Source organism: Schistocerca cancellata, chromosome 2 (assembly GCF_023864275.1).
Source record: "Schistocerca cancellata isolate TAMUIC-IGC-003103 chromosome 2, iqSchCanc2.1, whole genome shotgun sequence".
Classification (NCBI taxonomy): Eukaryota; Metazoa; Arthropoda; class Insecta; order Orthoptera; family Acrididae; genus Schistocerca; species Schistocerca cancellata.
This window is the reverse complement of record NC_064627.1, coordinates 698171732-698189943: the sequence shown is the minus strand read 5'-3', so window position 1 is coordinate 698189943 and position 18212 is coordinate 698171732. Positions and strand designations below refer to the sequence as shown.

At 38.5% G+C, this 18212-nt stretch overlaps 1 protein-coding gene across 2 annotated transcripts in view; it reads right to left on the bottom strand.

Moving 5' to 3' along the window:
* The window catches only part of LOC126162475 (protein brunelleschi), a 272584-nt gene that overhangs the window by 29942 nt on the left and 224430 nt on the right, over positions 1–18212 (bottom strand). For both annotated transcript variants that reach the window (XM_049919012.1, XM_049919011.1), the window contains exons 19-20: positions 14321–14463; positions 8226–8382 (exon numbers count right to left, since the gene is read on the bottom strand). In XM_049919012.1, coding sequence (XP_049774969.1) covers positions 8226–8382; positions 14321–14463 — 300 coding nt within the window. The remainder of the gene's footprint in view (positions 1–8225; positions 8383–14320; positions 14464–18212) is intronic.

Here is an 18212-nt window from a genome sequence, read left to right as displayed (position 1 = left end):
TGTTAAACGCTGAGGACCAGGTACATGAGGAAACAACAAATAATGGAGAAATTGAGAGAAGTTGGGAAGCAGAATTAGGACAAATTACACAGGAAGAAATGGAAAAAGCTGTGAAGAAGATGAATGGGGGGAAAGCCCCAGGACCTGATGAAGTATCAGTGGACATGATAAGAGCAGCAGGTCCAGTGGGAATGCAGTGGCTGTATAGAGTACTATCAAGCGTGTGGAGAAATAGTAAAATACCTGGTGACTGGAGAACAGGAGACATTGTTCCCATCTTCAAGAAAGGCAATAAAAGACTTTGTAAAAACTACAGAGGAATAACCCTCATGAGTCATACAGCCAAGATTTTTGAAAGAATTTTACTAAATCGAATAAGTGAAAAGATAGAAAAGGATCTGAGTGAAGAACAGCATGGGTTTAGGAAAGGAAGGAGCACAATCGACCTGATATTTTCTATCCGTCAACTGATGGAAAAAAGTTGGGAGTATAACAAAAGGGTGATAATGGTTTTTATAGACATAGAAAAGGCATATGACTCAGTTGACAGGGAAAGACTCTGGGAAGAACTGAAGAAGATAGATATAGAAGATGGATACATTAATGTTATAAAGACAACGTACAGAGGCCACAATTGTAGAATTAGAACACCATTGGGGAACTCTGAATACTTCAAAATAAGACAAGGACTTAAGCAAGGAAGTATTCTATCTCCTGCGCTTTTTAATGTTGTGATGGAGGGAATGAATAGGGCAGTTAAAGATATAGTAAAAGAAAAAGACAAAAAGATGATTTTTGCAGATGATATGGTAATATGGGGTGATAAAGAGGTAGATGTACAGTTACAGCTTGATGCGTGGAAGGAAATAATGAAAAGGTATGGATTAAGAATAAATAAAGATAAGAGTGAAGTAATGGTATTTGGAAGAGAGAAAGGAATCAATGGAAATATTACCTTGAATGGAGAACCCCTCAAAGTGGTAGAAAGTTTCACTTATTTAGGGAGTGAAATATCTAGGGATGGAAGAATAACTAACGAAATTAATAGGAGGTTACAGAAGGGAGGCAATTTCTACCAAACAATAAAACATCTGATTTGGAATAATGAAGTTTCAGAAAGAGCAAAACTCCTGATGTATAAGAATTATTACTTCCCTATTGTCACCTATGGTGGAGAAACATGGACAATGAAAGAAAGGGACTGGAGCAGACTGCAAGCAGGGGAAATGAAATTTCTCAGAGCAGTTAAGGGAAAAACAAGAATGGACAGAGTAAGGAATGTAGAGATTAGAAAGGACCTCAAACAAGAAAGTATGAGAAAAGAAATTGAAAGAAAGAGATTAAGATGGTATGGGCATGTTAAGAGGATGCATGGACAGAGACTCCCCAAAATTATGGAAGAACTAAAGATGGATGGGAAACGACCTAGAGGGCGTCCAAGAACACGGTGGAAAATGGGAGTGAGAATATCTGTTGAAAGGAGAGGTGTGACCTGGCAGCAAGTGGAGGAAGAAAAGTGGTGGGAGGACCGAGCCAAATGGAGAGAACTCGTCAGCACCCAGACCCGGCAGTAGCTGGAGCGGGATTCGGATATAGATAGATTCCAATCTCTGTTTTCCTCTACAGTTTCTACCCTCTATAGTTCCCTCCCTAACCTCTATAGTTCCCTCCAGTACCATGGAGGTTATTTCCTGATGTCTTAATACACATCCTATCACCCTGTTCCTCATTCTAATGGAAGTTATGCCCTGATGCCTTAACACACATCCTATCACTATGTTGCTTCTTCTTGTTAGTGTTTCCCATATAGTCCTTTCCTCACCAATTCTCCTGAGAACTTCCTTATTTCTTACCTTATTAATCCACCTAATTTTCAATATTCTTCTGTTGCACCACATCTCAAATGCTTCAATTCTCTTCTTTTCGGTTTTCCCACTGTCCATGTTTCACTATCATACAATGCTGTGCTTCAGATGTACATTCTCAAAAACTTCCTCAAACTGAGGACTATATTTGATGCTAGTAGACTTTTCTTGGCCAGGAATGACCTTTTGCCAGTGTTGGTTTGCTTTTTATGTTCTCCTTGCTTTTCTATCGTGGGCTAATTTTTCTAACTAGGTAGCTGAATTCCTAAACTTCATCTGCTTTGTGATAACCAATCCTGATGTTAGTTTCTCACTAGTCTCATTTCTGCTACTTCTCATTACTTTCATCTTTCTTCAATTTACTCTCATTTCATATTCTGCACTCATCAGACTATTCACTCCATTCATCAGATCCTGTAATTCTTCTCCATTCCCACTGAGGATATCACTGTCATCAGCAAATCTTATCATTGATATGCTTTTACCTTGAATTTTAATCCCTCTCTTGAACCTTCCTTTTCTTTCCGTCACTGCTTCTTCGATGTACAGATTGAACAGTAGGAGTGAAAGACTACATCCCTCACTTACACCCTTTTTAATCAGAGCACTTCGTTCTTGCTCTTCCGATCTTATTGTTCTGTCTTAGCTCTCGTACATATTGTATAATACCTGTATTTCCCTGTAGCTTACCCTATTTTTCTCAGAATATCAAAGATCTTGCACCGTTTTACATTGTCAAATGCTTTTTCCAGGCTGATGAATCCTATGAATTACTCTTGACCTTCTTTAGGCCTGCTTCCATTATCACCGGCAACATCAGATCTCCCTCTCTGGTGCATTTACCTTTCCTGAAGCCAAAATGTTTGTCATCTAACAGATCCTCAGTTTTCTTTTACATTCATCTGTGTATTATTCTTGTTAGAAACTTGGATGCATGAACTGTTAAGATGGTCACATGACATACTGAAAGCTTTGGATCAAGGCAACCAGATAGATGTGGCATTTCTTGATTTCCAAAAAGCATTTGATTCAGTACCACACCTACACTTATTGTCAAAAATACGATCATATGGGGTATTAAGTGAAATTTGTGACTAGACTGAGAACTTCTTGGTATGGAGGATACAGCATGTTCTCGTGGATGGAGAGTCATCATCAGATGTAGAAGTAACTTCTGGTGTGCCCCAGGGAAATGGGTTGGGACCCTTGCTATTCATGTTGTATATTAATGACCTTGCATACAATATTAACAGTGAAATCAGGCTTTTTGAAGATGATGCAGTTATCTATAATGAAGTACTATCTGAGAGAAACTGCATTAATATCCCGTCAGACAAGTTTTCAATGTGGTGCAGAGATTGGTAAATTGATCTAAATGTTCAGAAATGTAAAACTCTGCACTTCACAAAATGAAGAAACACAGTATTCTATGACTATAATATCAATGAGTCACTGTTGGAATTGACCAACTCATACAAGCACCTGGGTGTAACACTTTGTAGGGATATGAAATGGAATGATCTAATAGGTTCAGTTGTGGATAAAGCAATTGATAAACTTTGTTTATTGGTAGAATACTAGTGAAGTGCAATCAGTCTACAAAAGACTGCTTACAAATCACTCATGCAACCCATCGTAGAACACTGCTTAAGAGTTTGGGACCCATACGACTAACAGATAATATTGAACATATACAAAGATGGGCAGCATGAATAGTCACAGATTTGTTTAATCCATGGGAGAGTGTCACAGCAATACTGAAGGAACTGAACTGGTAGGCTCTTGAAGACAGATGTAAACTATACCAAGTAAGTCAATTAAAGTTTCAAGAACAAGCTTTAAATAATTGCTCTAGGGATACACTACAACCCCTTGTGTATTGCTCACATAGGGATCTGGAGGATAAGATTAGAATAATTACTGCATGCACACAGCATTCAAACAATCATCCTACCCGCACTATATATGTGAATGGAAGAAGAAGAAGAAGAAGAAGAAACCCTAATAACTGGTGCAATGGGACATACCTTCTGTCATGCGCCTCACAGTGGTTGGCAAAGTACAGATGTAGATGTAGATTGAATGACAATTGACACACTTTTCGGCTCTTGCAATCTTCAGACTTATGAGCATGACGTTTTCCCAAAAGTCAGATGGTGTATCGCCAGGCTCATACATTCTATACACCAACGAGAACAGTTGTTTTGTTGCCACTTCCTCTTATGATTTTAGAAATTCTGATGGAATGTTATACATCCCTTCTGTCTTATTGAACTTAAGTCATCCAAAGATCTTAAATTCTGATCCTAATACTGGATCCTCTCTTCTACATCGACTCCTGATTCTTCTTCTATCAGTTGTCTTCCCCTTCATAGAAGCCTTCAATGTACTCTTTCCACCTACTGCTCTCTCCTCTGCATACACTTTTAATGTTACCACCCTTGTTTTTATTTTCACCAAAGGTTGCTTCGAATTTTTATATGCTGTGTCAGTTCTTCCCACAATCATTTCTTTTTCAATTTCTTCACATTTTTCATGCAATCATTATGCCTTAGTTTCCCTGCACTTCCAATTTACTTCATTCCCACCTGATTTGTATTTATGTATTCCTGAATTTCCCTGACAATTTTGTACTTCCTTTTTTCATCGATCAGCTGAAGTGTTTCTTCTGTTCCCCACAGTCTCTTCACAAGTTACCTTCTTTGTACCTATGTTTTTCCTTCCTACTTCTGTGTTTGCCCTTTTTAGAGATGGTCATTCCTCTTCATCTGAACTGTCTACGGACTATGCCTTACTGTAATTTCTACAGCCTTAGAGAACTTCAAGTGTATTTCTTCATTTCTTAGTACTTCCATATCCCACCTGTTTCTGCACTGATTCTTCCAAATTAGTCTCTTAAACTTCAGCCTACTCTTTATCACTACAAAATTCTGATCTGAGTCTGTATCTGTTCCTAGGTATGCCTTACAATCCAGTATCTGATTTTGGAATCTCTACCTGACCATGATGTAATCTAAGTGAAATCTTCCCATATTTCCTGGACCTTTCCAAGTATACCTCTTCCTCTTGTGATTTTTGGACACTGCTATTACTAGCTCAAATTCACTGAAGTACTCAATTAGTCTTTCCCCTCTCTCATTCCTAGTACCAAACCTATATTCTCCCATAACCCTTTCTTCTACACTCCTTGCCCTACAACTGCATGACTATTAGACTTTCATCTGCCTTTACGTACTGAATTACCCTCATATACTCTCTCTCTCTCTCTCTCTCACTCTCACTCACTCTCTCTCTCTCTCTCTCTCTCTCTCTCTCTCTCTCTCTCTCTCTCTCTCTGTATCTCTATCTCCATCTATCTCTTCATCTTCGACTTGCAGTGTCGGCACGTATACCTGAACTATTACTGTCAGGGTTGGTTTGCTGTCAAATCTGATAAAAGCAACCTTATCACTGAACTGTTCACAGTAATGCACTGTCTTCCCTGCATTCCTATTCATAAGGAATCCTACTCCTGTTACACCATTTTCTGCTGCTGTTGATATTAGCCCATACTCATCTGACCAGAAATTCTTGTCTACTTTCCATTTTACTTCAATGACCCCCACTATATATATAGACTGAACCTTAATTTCCTTTTTCAGCTTTTCTTGCTTCCCTACCTTGTCCAAACTTCTGGCATTCCACATCCCAACTTGTAGCACATTATCCTATCTATGATTATTCCATCTTTTTCTCATAATCCCCTCCCGGAGATCCAAATGGGGGCTAATCCAGAATCTTTTGCCAATGGAGAGACCATCAATTACAAGCTACATGTCCTGTGGATACACATTACATGTCTTAAATGCAGTGGTTTCCATTGCCTTTTCCATCCTCATGCCATTGATTACTGCTGATTCTTCCACCTTTAGGGGCAGTTTTGCACTCCATGGCAAGAAAGTGCCCTAAACTTCTGTCCATTCCTCCACTCTCTCTGAAAAGGCCATTGGCTGAATGAGGGTGACTTCTGATGATGGCTTTTCTATGTAAACCAATTTGCACTTCAATACATTACTTACAATGGCCTAATAGAAGATCCTGTGGAAACTTGTCCACATTGTGGATTGTGGTGGATGCGTTTTCCAGTTTTTCATGTCATGAGCATAATTCCATCACAGTGAGAGCCACTGAGGGCATGCTGTGCACATAATTTATAACTGCTGGAAATTAATTTCCTCACAATTCAAGTCTTTTTTGTCACAGAAATGTAATATAGCACATCACCACCATCCTTCTTTGAAATGCAAGGGTTGAGCAGTTGGCGAAGATGTTTAAGGTACAAATGCAGTATGCTGCAGAGGCAGAACCTACTGAGACAGTCCTCATGAATTATTTGACCAAATATTGTTCCAATACAATTGCAGCTCATCACAAATCTTGCATGCATGATATGACAGGTGGCTGCTGGAGCAACTCCACCAGCCTCCACCAATAGTGGCTTCTCCCAAGTCTGGATGTCCACTTTCAGACACACACAAGGTGAATTTCTGGCACTACTATAGACCAGTAATGCTAATATATGTTTTCTGCTGTGGCTGAGGAGAGGTAGGTCAATGGCTGCTATAATCAGTTGTGGCTGAAGCAAGTGCTGGCACAGGTGCAGGATGCCTATGTGCATAGGCATGGCACCATTATTACTGCTGCCACATCAGTTATGCCCTGAGGCACAAGTATTAAAACTCCCTGGCATATTCACTGCTACTATTTCCACAAAAACTGCTCTCCACTGCTTACACCACAATTAGAGGAACTACAGGATGACAAGCAGATACTGATAGAGGTGACCCATCACATCACCCCAGACAACACTGACTTCAGTTCCTCACACCATCCTCAGTGACATTTGACCTACACAACGCTGACAAAAAGACACCAGCTTCTAAAGTACAGGAGCCTCTGGAGGCATTACCAGTCTGATGATGATTCAGATATCACTAGGATATTTGCAAATACTAGAGCTGGTGAAGATGGCTGGGGAGATCTAGCAGGTAAGAGCAGTTGATTCAGCTCCAGGGGTCCCACATTCAGTCTCATGTAGCAGTAGGGATCTTTCCTTGTTCCAGTCCCTCCAGGATGGTCACAGGTCCACTGTGTTTGCTATTAGACTGAGTAGTGTGGGTATTCCCTGGGATGAAAGGTGGCCTGGGCGGGGGCTCACCACCCTCCACCTTCTCCCAGTGCTGCCATGAACAAAAGGATTCACTCTACCTGCAGTCAGGGCAGGACCCCATTTGTGGGATGAACGTCATAGACTTTACTTTTAAGGGTTGGTTAAAGGAGAGGGGTGAGTGAAGGAGGGGGTTAGTACCTTCATTAAATATTGACAACATGAGCAGAGATGAGGAAGTACTTGCAGCTGTTGCTCGCCCAATTTCAAGTAATTCAAAGCGACCTGACAGAGCTACAAGAAGCACACCACATGGGATAGCCCTTAATGACTAATTGTGAATAAATATGCTTCTGGTTTTGTTTTTACTACTGAACATTAAATTTCACTTCCTAACGTATATCAGTATTATGTTGGTTGAGGACTCTCATGGTATAGTGTTTGTTTGCTGATGGATCTTATACAGGCATACATGTAACTGATTAGGTTGTGATTGATACCAAGAGTGTTCTAGCCTTTTATAAAATTTCCATCAACAGTTTTTCACAGTGTTATTTGTAATCACTCACAGCAAGTGTCAGTTGATTAGTACAATTAAGATGATCAAGCCACAATGAAGATGTCTCACCATGAGAGGGAGTGGGGGGAGGGGAATGCTAAAAAAATGGCTTAACAATTTGTTATTTAAGGAAAAAAAATCATTAAGCCTTCTAAATGCTAAAGAATCAGGCATTTCGGACCATCTAGGCTGCTTTCCAGAAACATTCATCAAACAAAAACTATTCTTAAAAGATATTTTGTTATATTTTATTCAGGAACAATAGTAAAATACTTACAACTATACTCTCGTCATACTCATCTGTAAGCCTTTTGTCAGTCAGTTTTATGTATAATGTCTTACTCATGAAATTCTATTCTGAAGAATGGTGGATCGGACTAAAATGTTGATACTAAATGCTCTACACCACATTCAGACTACTTGTGTCTGACCAATTCACAAAAGGGCTCTCATTTTTTTCACATTGAAACTATTTCCTCTAGTAACATGGGAAGTTGTTCAGGAACAGTAAAAGTAAATTACATGGTGAAAAAACAATAATGTTTTGTGCATGAGTAAATACAATACAGTTCAATAAAAGATAATTTACTTTAATAGACTTGTTCATATATTACAAATAAAATATGAACATAAATCATTGCAAAAGCATACAGACCTTAGCAAGTTTTGAAAGAGGGCAACGGTTGACAGGTACGGGTATCCTACAAGATTCACTAGCTTCTATGAGTATACATTTTGAAGACGTATACTGCAACTCCATTTCATATCCTGTGCTGTTCGCCACGTCAAGAACTAAATAAAACTGTGCACTCCTGAAAGAGAGGGAAAAAATGTAAGTCTGTATACTGCTGGGAGGGTATTGTCTAATACGAAGGGTATTGTCTAATACGAACAATCCTAAAACAACAACACACTACAAAATTTTAAATTACATTTACTTACTTGTAGTGTGCATGAATTGGATCTCTTCCAGTTTTCCATCACATCAGAGCAATGGGAAGTGATGTTTTGCATCACAATGTTACTAATACTGATTATGTAATGTTTCTCTCTCTCTCTCTCTCTCTCTCTCTCTCTCTCTCTCTCTCTCTCTCTCTCTCTCTCTCTAAACAGTTACTGTAAAACTGTGAAAGAAAGTGTGACATTCTTTCTCCACTAGTGATTGACCCATCTCTTTTCTCTAATCACAGAATCAGTTGTTTTTGGAGGTATCCTGATAACTACAAAATAGCGTCACAGTGGATCATATACTTACTCAAGGATGTTATGTTAATATTAAAAGCAGCCAGTTTGCTTTATTGTATCATGCTTCCCTTTCCAAGCATTCATTATGGCAACTGTTTGTCAGACATTGCTATGTCTGGCAGATGCAACAAAGAATGAAGATCAGCAATTTTTTTACAATGAGATCAACAGAGACAAAGTACTGACTCAGACAGGAGAAGGATGGGAAAGAAAAATTAGCCTTGTTCTTTTCGATAGAATCTCCCTGGTATTTGCTTAAGTTATTTGGGAAAATCTAAATCTGCATACATGAAGTGATCTCAAGAAGAGTAAGTAATCAACCACATCCCGCAAAGCAATACCTGTAAGTTCAAGAGAGCAGAACAAGAGCATAACTGTGCAAAACCAGGGTTGAAGTACGTGGTTTGCTTCACACTCAGCAGACAGAATTATACAGGTACAGAATGAGGCTACCAAGCACTCAATCCCTGTTAGATGAAATTGACCCTACAACACATTTGTTCATTAAACCTTTCACTGGTCCAGATGTATATATATGCTAACCATTTCAATGCTCTCAGTGTATATATGAAAAATATCTACAGCAGTTTCCAGCTACAATCGTATAGTTACATATAAAACCTCTTATCCGACCAGCAGGTCAGAGATGACTGTTGCACAAGTATGTGGCCCAATTGTTGGAGTACTGAGAATTACCCAAACTATTTATTGGGTGTTTAATTCTCTTTAGAGATCACTGGTATTGTAAAATTACCTAGATTGTGTGCTGCACATTACGTGTTATCAAATAAAATTACACTGCATTACCATCTGTTTACAGCAGATGAGACGCTAAGTCTTCTAAATCAAAGTGTAGACATGGACTTAATCATTCCCTATCCAGCTGATTATGGTTGGATAGATAATGATGCAAGAATCAGTCTTCACAAATATTCAAAATATTAGTGAGCCAGGAAATGCTGAGCCCCTAAATACAGAATCAGATTTTGATGTACCATCGCTTTACCACAGATTTCAAAGAAGAAACTGACAAATATGCTAAAATACACAAAATACATGATTTTAGACGGAAAGACTCTGATTTGGATTGCAAAATTTTCCGTTTAAATGATTCATCTACTGTATATGCCTACTTTCAAGTTTCTTTCTTTAGTCAAGAAACTGTAAAGTAATGTAACTTATATTATGAGCATGTCTGCAACAATGCCGGTGAAACATCCAAGACTGGAACACTGGAAAAAACACAAAAAGCAATAAAATTTATTGCTTCCTCACCATAAATTTTCTGATGCCTTAAGTGAGAAAAAATGAAATAAACTCTTATTGGACCAGCAATCCAGTACAGTCTATGCCAATGTTTACACAAATCATGCCAAGAGAAGTATCTTCTGTTACAAAGAATGTTACACTTTGTTGATGACAATGAGGACCCTGAAGATGACAAAATCTGGAAAATTAGGCGAGTTGTGGGTCGTCTAAGAAAAGCATTTCCAAATTCTTTCCATTATGTTAAAAATTTGTGCACGGATGGAAGTTTAATTTGCTACAGTACATTCCATCAAAATACCATAGATTTGGCATGAAGTTTTTTGTGTCATGTGACTGTGAAACTGAATATATTCTTGACTTTATTATTTATGTGGGTGCAGCAACAGTCATAAGAAATGAATGGATTTTGGGTAAGTGTTGGAATACCTTGAAGCATTGTTCTTCCTTTATTACAGCACTTCCTTGGTAAAGTCATACACTGTACATTGTCAGTTAGTATACTATCCTGGCATTATTTTCTTATATGCATGACAGAGTAACTAATGCTTGTAGTACTACAAGGAAAAACCATGAAAAGCTGTCTGCTTTATCAAAAAAACTTAAAACCAGTGAGGTCGATTTATGCCAACAGATAAAACTCTCTCAAGAGGCAGGGCAAGCAGGAAATGAGGTTGCTTTCAACTCTTCTTGAAACTGAAATTATAGCAACTTACAAAACTGACAGGGAAAATCCCTTGCCTTATGGCTCATATCCCCATAATTGACCTAGATATGCATCCCATACATCCTCCCACCACCACCTACCGCTATCTGGTCACAAGCATCACGTTTCCCATCAAAGGGCTATCTGTGAAACCAATTATGTGATCTACAAGCTAAGCTGCAACCACTGTGCTGCATTCTATGTGGACATGACAACCAACAAGCTGTCTGTCCTCATGAATGGTCACCAACAAACTGGGGCAAAGAAACAGATGGACCACATGTCCAACACAATGTTCTTAATTTCAATGACTGCTTCACAGCCTGTGCCATCTAGAACCTTCCCCCTAACATCAGCTTTTCTGAATTGCGCAGGGGGAACTCTCCTTACAATGTACCCCACGTCCCCATAACCTTCCTCTCCTCAACTTTCATCAGTCATTCTCCTTTACCCCTTTATTCCCTTCCCTGTTCTCATTACAGCACTACACAGTCCTCCATTCCACCAAGGACTCAGTCTTTTTACTTCTCTCCTTTTCTGCTTCCTCCCCCAGCCCCTACCCACCCAACATCTAACCTTTCAACTGCACGTGGGCACTCTACCCTCTCCCCACCTTGTCGTCGTATGTTCCCATGAGCAGTAGTCTATCGCCCCCCCCCCCTCCCCACATCTACCCTCCTATATCTCCCCCTTCCTGGCCCCACCATGCCCCAGCCTTGTCCTTACCTCCAGCATCCAGATTTCTTCTGCTGCTCACTGTCTGGCCTCATCAGTCAGAGACTTTGGTCTTGCGCTGTGACTCAGCATCTCTGCTTTATGGTGAGCAGCAACTATCCTTTTCATAATATTGCCTTATTCCATTCTGGATTTTCCACTGTTTAAATTGTTCTCAACCACAATGATAGACTGCTAGTCATACATGTATGCACCACTTGAAAATTATGTGCACATGGCAGACAGCAGACTAAACGCACAATGAAAGAGTTAAAGCTGTCTTTGAGATGGATGGGTGGAGAAGAAGAGTGAAGGTGTAAGATAAGCTCTCAGTTTCGAACTTTGTAATGTGAGAGATACAGACACGTAATGTCTGAATGTTTACAATCTTGTCTATCATCAACCAAAAACATAATCAATGTGGTAGAAGTCCCAACAACTATGCATTAACGGCAAACATTTTCTGTCACATTTCAATATCAGGAACAGAGTATCAATGTGACAATTGTTTACTCTCCCTCTTTGCTTCCCGTTAAGATTAGGGAAGGATAGTTGTGTGATTTATATAGTTGACCTGTAGTATCTAAGCAGGGTTGTTATATTTCAGACCAAATGAGTATTGCAGAATGTGATGGCTTTGGGCCCATTCTCCCAGGTCTCTGGCTTCTAATCTCCACAAGTCTTTCAGTAGTAATAGTTGAAACTGTGCAACTGTGGGCATAATGATGAATTTCTCTTTATCTATCTGTTGGAAATGTTTGGTAAGCTCAGTGATGTTACTACCCGAGCATTTGCTAGCTAACATGAATAGGTATCAGGTTTGATAACAAATGAAAATTGCAGCTAGTCTGCATTTACAATACTGCATCAATCTGACCAAGTGCCACAACAAATTGTATTGGAAATAAAAAATGTTATATTGCCTTACAGAATTTTTTTGCTTCAGCTCATAATATCATAAGTCCCCATAAATTTCTCTGTTTAGGATATACATAGTTTTAGAGATGATAGATCACAGAGTAACTGGCACAAGCTTGCAGAGATAAGCAATTCCTATGTGAATGGCTAGACCACATTGTCCACCATCTGTCTTCCTTAGATACCAATGACATGTGAATGAACTGATAGCATTTAAAATAGTAAATTGGGTTCTTCATGTGGAGCCTTATACTGTGGTGTGAAGCCACCATTAATGTGAACTATTTTTGAGATTGATTCCAAAATCTCTCTCTCATTCCACTTGAACCGTTTTTTCATTCATTACATCCCTGCATGACAACATTCTCAAATGTCCATGTCACTGTGCCACTCAGTCTCCGTCATATTCTCCCAGTAAAGAAAGAAGAAGGCAGGATTGGAGTTTAGCATCCTGTCCATGGCGAGATCATCAATGATAGAGCACAAGCTCAGATTAGGGAAATATGAGGAAGGAAACTGGATGTGTCCCTGGAAACAGAACCATTCTAACATTTTCTTTATGCAAGTTGGAGAATTGAAGGAAAACCTAAATCTGAATTATCTGACATGGAACTGACCACTGATTCTCTCTAATGTGGATCAACTGCAGCAACTTGCCCAGTTTCTTTCCTCAAAGAATGTCTCATTTTGCAGTTTGATGAGCAGTTGAGAAGCTGCAATCTCCATTATTAAAGTCTGTTGAATAAGTTTTTGACCGATTTCTAAGTACCAGCTATGTCCTTAAGTACTTCTATCTTTAGGTATTATGATATGATTATTAAATGGCAGCACACACATTTGGATGATTGATAACTAGCATTATTGTCCTTCAAAGTGCCTATAGTGAAATCTGCAAGAATAGAATTGAAAGTGTAATGCTGATTCCTGTCGACAGGCTTTGATTTTATTGTTACTCTGTGTGACAGCACCGTATCATAGTTACGCAGACCTTATACTTTCTTGTAGCTCATCTAGAACAGGTCATGAATGAAAGGGCAATCACTTTCTGGGCATATTTATTGATACATGCATTCTGTAGCATACAATGACTATCTGATTGTGACTAAATCTATAAGGAATGTGGAAATAATGTCAAATCATAAAAAGCAATACTGACATCTGCCCCCATTGTACGTCACCTCCAAGAATGAGCTGTTGTTCTTCATAAAAATTTAACCTTTGTGTTAGGAAGTATGTTTGTAATACTGAAATTGTCTTGAAGGTAAATGATTGGCCAACAGCTAACTAACTGTCAGGTTACATAAGAGGAACCTAAGGAAATCAACAATATTACACAGACACCTGTACACACAGTGAATGACTGGAAAATAGTTTTTGCATGCACCTACAACAGTAACAATTTGGGGTACAATTACTGTAATTTAAAATCATAACCAAGGAAATATTTGGTATCAGGAATATTGGGAATATTTGGGAAACAAAATAATTTCTCAAGGGCATAAAATAGTAAATCAAAGATTGTGAATCAGATAGGCGATTGGAGGTGTGGGATGATCACAAGGGTTATACATTATTTTACAAATATATGTCTCTCTTTGTTCATTTGGACCATTCCACATTTTTTATTTTCTTGGCACATAAATGAGGAATAATAGCACCAGTTCTTAGTTACTGCTGAGCCCTGTGTATTACCACTCTCTTCTTGGTTTTAAGAACAGGTACCATACAATACTGTCACAAAACTTTACAACTAATGTAGCTGCAAGATTAAACATGAAGTGAAATAAGAAAGAATTAAGTTTTTTTTTTTTTTTGCTCAGTTCTTTGAAGAATGTATTCACATCTCTTGCATGAATTTCAATGCAAAATAGTGCACCAATGATCAACAATGAAGTACTTACGTTTCTGCAGGAAGCACATCCCAGTTAGTGATGTAGATGGATGGCAGCATTTCTATAGTGATAGCTACAGCACACATACGGCAATATCCATCTGTCAGCCCAGGACCCCCAGAATAGCGCAACTTTAGCTGACCTTCAAGAACCTACAAATAAAAATATAATGCAATCAACCACGGAGTTTAATGCAGCTATCTACAAAGATTTAGCATTAATGTTGATAATGGGCTGCAAAAAAAGCAAAATAATAAAAATGATTGTATAGCAATGATGGCCGGGAGGCTCCATCCGGGGAAGTTCAGATGCTGGGTTGCAAGTCTTATTTCAGGTGATGCCACATTGAGTGACTTGCATGGCAGTGATGATGAAATGATGATGAGGACAACACAACACCCAGTCCACAAGTGGAGAAAATCTCCAGCCTGGCCATGAATCGAACCTGGATCCACTGCATGGTAGGCAAGCTTTTACCACTCAGCTAAGCAGGTGGGCAGAAAGCATAATAATTACTTAATGATATAAATCAGACATTAGTTTTACATCAAAAGGAAAATTCAGTCAAAAAACCTAATAAGATGGCGTGCTGAAAAGTAATGCCTCCAAATTTTTTATATGAAAACTCTTAAAGCTTTTTAAATAAAACTAAACATTATTAACATTCTATATCTATATTCTTCATGTCCACAGATTTATTTCTCAATGTAGTCATTCTGGTGACAAATACGTTGCTCCAAACGAGACACTAGTTTGTTTATACCATCACTGTAGAATGCTTGACTTCGTTGAAGGAGCCACAACCTTACCTCTGCCTGTACCACTTGATCATTATGAAAGTGAAGTCCTCGAAGGAGTTCACATAATAATTGGATGGGACCAAGTTGGAACCACATAGAAGACGATCAATGATAGTGAACCCAAGGCAATTGACTGTTGCAGATGTCACACTGCTCATGTGTGGTCTGGTATTGTCATGCTGAAGGAGAGGGTGCTCCATGTGTGGACAAACTCTTCAAGTTTGAAACTCGATGACAGCACACTGTTTCTCACGTACCGACATAGTTACATTACATACTACAATTTGGCGCCCTCTAGTGGCTGAGGGCTGCAAATATGCAGACATGAAGAATAAAGATGTAGAATGTTAATAACATTTATTTATTTGAAAAGCTTTAATGCTTTCCACATCAAAAATTCAGAGACATTACTTTACAGCAAGCCCTTGCAAAATATGAGAGAGAACTGTTGGCCATACTGAACTTCAGAAGGCAAAATGTATAGTACTGGCAAGACATATATTTAAGAAAAATGATGAAACTGTCCTAGCTTTCAGAACTATTAGTTTCTTCATCAGGGAGGAGAAGGGGGATAGAAGTTGGGAATGATTAAAAAGGAAGGGAGGTCACTCAGACCCCAGGATGTGAGGTATCCTCCTATTAGTGAGGACAAGGGTAAAGAAAGATCTTGATGGGTATATCAGTCAAAGTACGACATTAATTTTACAGTTACAGAAAATGAGAAAGCAACCAGTTTGCAGTAAATAAAATATATGATGTGGACACTACTGGTGTATCACCACAAAATTGTACTCACAGGCAGTATATTACACCTGTAACTAAAGGTGCTGCCAAAGAAAAATCTAAACCCATTACCTTAAGATGTAATATAAAATAGTAATAGTGATAAATAACTGAAAAAACTTAAAATATGAATATGTAAAACTTAAAATATGAATATGTAAAACTTAAAATATGAATATGTAAAACTTAAAATATGAATATGTAAAACTTAAAATATGAATATGTAAAACTTAAAATATGAATATGTAAAACTTAAAATATGAATATGTAAAACAGCACAAAATACTAAATCAGATAAAACTTTAAAATGTCCAGTGCCTTTAAGTATCTTGACTGCAAATCCCCTTTGTGAGGTTACCATTACAGTTTCAAGTCCAATATTAGGCCACAAACTTTCATGAAATTTAAAAACAGACTGCTACCCTTCATTTGCAGAAAAAGTAAACTAATGACAGGTGAAAATTGTTAAAACTGACAAACATGCATTTATTTGTAGAAAATATTTAGCCATTTTCTTTAACTCACATCTCTTTGTGAGCATAAACAAAAAAGGCATCCATACATAAGAAGCACTCCTTTCCATGAACATTATTGTTTCAATGGCAATCATAGAGAGACAAACTTAAACTTTATTGAGAGACAACATTCTTAACATTCTTGACAGAAAGGATCATATGACACAGACAGATGACTAATGATGAAACCCCAATGGTGTAGCTATCCAAGAATATTGGCTCTAAGTTGTGTTGTACAACATAGGATTCAAATTAAGCAATCGTGATATGGTCATAATTCAATATTTATGATAATGCAACATCTTTATTTTTGCCTATATGTGATACAAATTTTGGACTGCTTCCTGTTGTGACATTGCACGTGGCTTGATGGTAGTTTCATTGTTGTGTGGGGCTGATCAGCAAGCTACTGACATAGAAACAAAAGCAGCATTACAAGTGCACTTGTAGAATTTTGTATTTATGCTGTTGGTTGGCATCTGATTTGACATACTGCCTCTGAAGAAACTTTTTTTTTAAATGCCTCTGATGAAACTTTTTTTTAAACAATGGAGGTGAAGGATGTAGTGCCAATCACTTTGCCGCAGTAGTAACACCAATTCCTGTCAGATCACTGAAGTTAAGCGGTCTTGGGCTGGGCTAGCACTTCAAAGGGTGACCATCTGGTCTGCTGAGCACTGTTGACTACCAGGGTGCACTCGACCCTTGGGAGGCAAACTAAGGAGCTATTTGACTGAGAAGTAGCAGCTCTTGTCTTGAAAACCAATATACAGCTGGAAGAACAGTGTGCTGACCACATGCCCCTCCATGTCCGGATCCAGTGACGCCTGTGGGCTGAGGATGACACAGTGGCCGATTGGTACTGTTGGGTCTTCACGGCCTGTTTAGTTTTTAATTTTAGAAGGACATAATAAATTTCGATTGCTGCAGCTGTTTGTTTAATTTCAAGGGCATGGAAAATTTAGGAGAGAATAATGACACTATCTCAAAGTCTATGCTATACAGTGAATGTTTGTTTAATTTCTTTGTTTCAGTAGAAGGTACTCAGTTGGGGAGACAAATCTCCAAATCTTCTGTTCCTCCTGAAAAACAGTAATTTCAGCTCCATGCTAAATGATCACCAGAGCAAAACACACAAAATTATGGGAATGAGCACATGGCTTTGGACAGTTTGATTTCTCTGGAGGAGTAGCCTGTTGAGATCTAAGTGTTCCTTTCAACTAGTGATCCACTCAAATAACTGGGATGTTTTTGGTTTTGAAAAATTGATCTACTTTCACTTAAATAAAAATTCTGGAAAATACAGTCAGCTCAGTGGAGCGCCACGTACCTAAATAATCCTGATGCAACTGAAGAGTGACAAATAACCTTGAGGTTGTGTGCTACTGAATGGCTCATTTCAGTAGCCAACTGCCCTATAGAACACCTTCTAAGATCACATAACACTGAAACTGAATCATGCCCACAGCTTCGTGTTAAAGAGGACTAACATAGTTCCCCAATCCCCAAATCATGCAACCCAGCTTCATCAAACATGAACTCTGTCAAGTATGAACAATTTCCTGGGGGGCATGCTTTCTAGAATGACCTGATGGACATATGAAGCTTATCAAATGGGGCACACACAGCAAACAGAGCTATCCTGGCAACACATTAAATATGATACCTGTGGTCTCCATTATACACTTCATCCCAAGTAATGAAAAGCTGTCGGTAAATGTCCATAACTAAGTACTGATCGTCTTACATGCTAATCACAAAATTTCGTAAGTATGTTGAGGCAGTATATTAAAGCAGACAGAG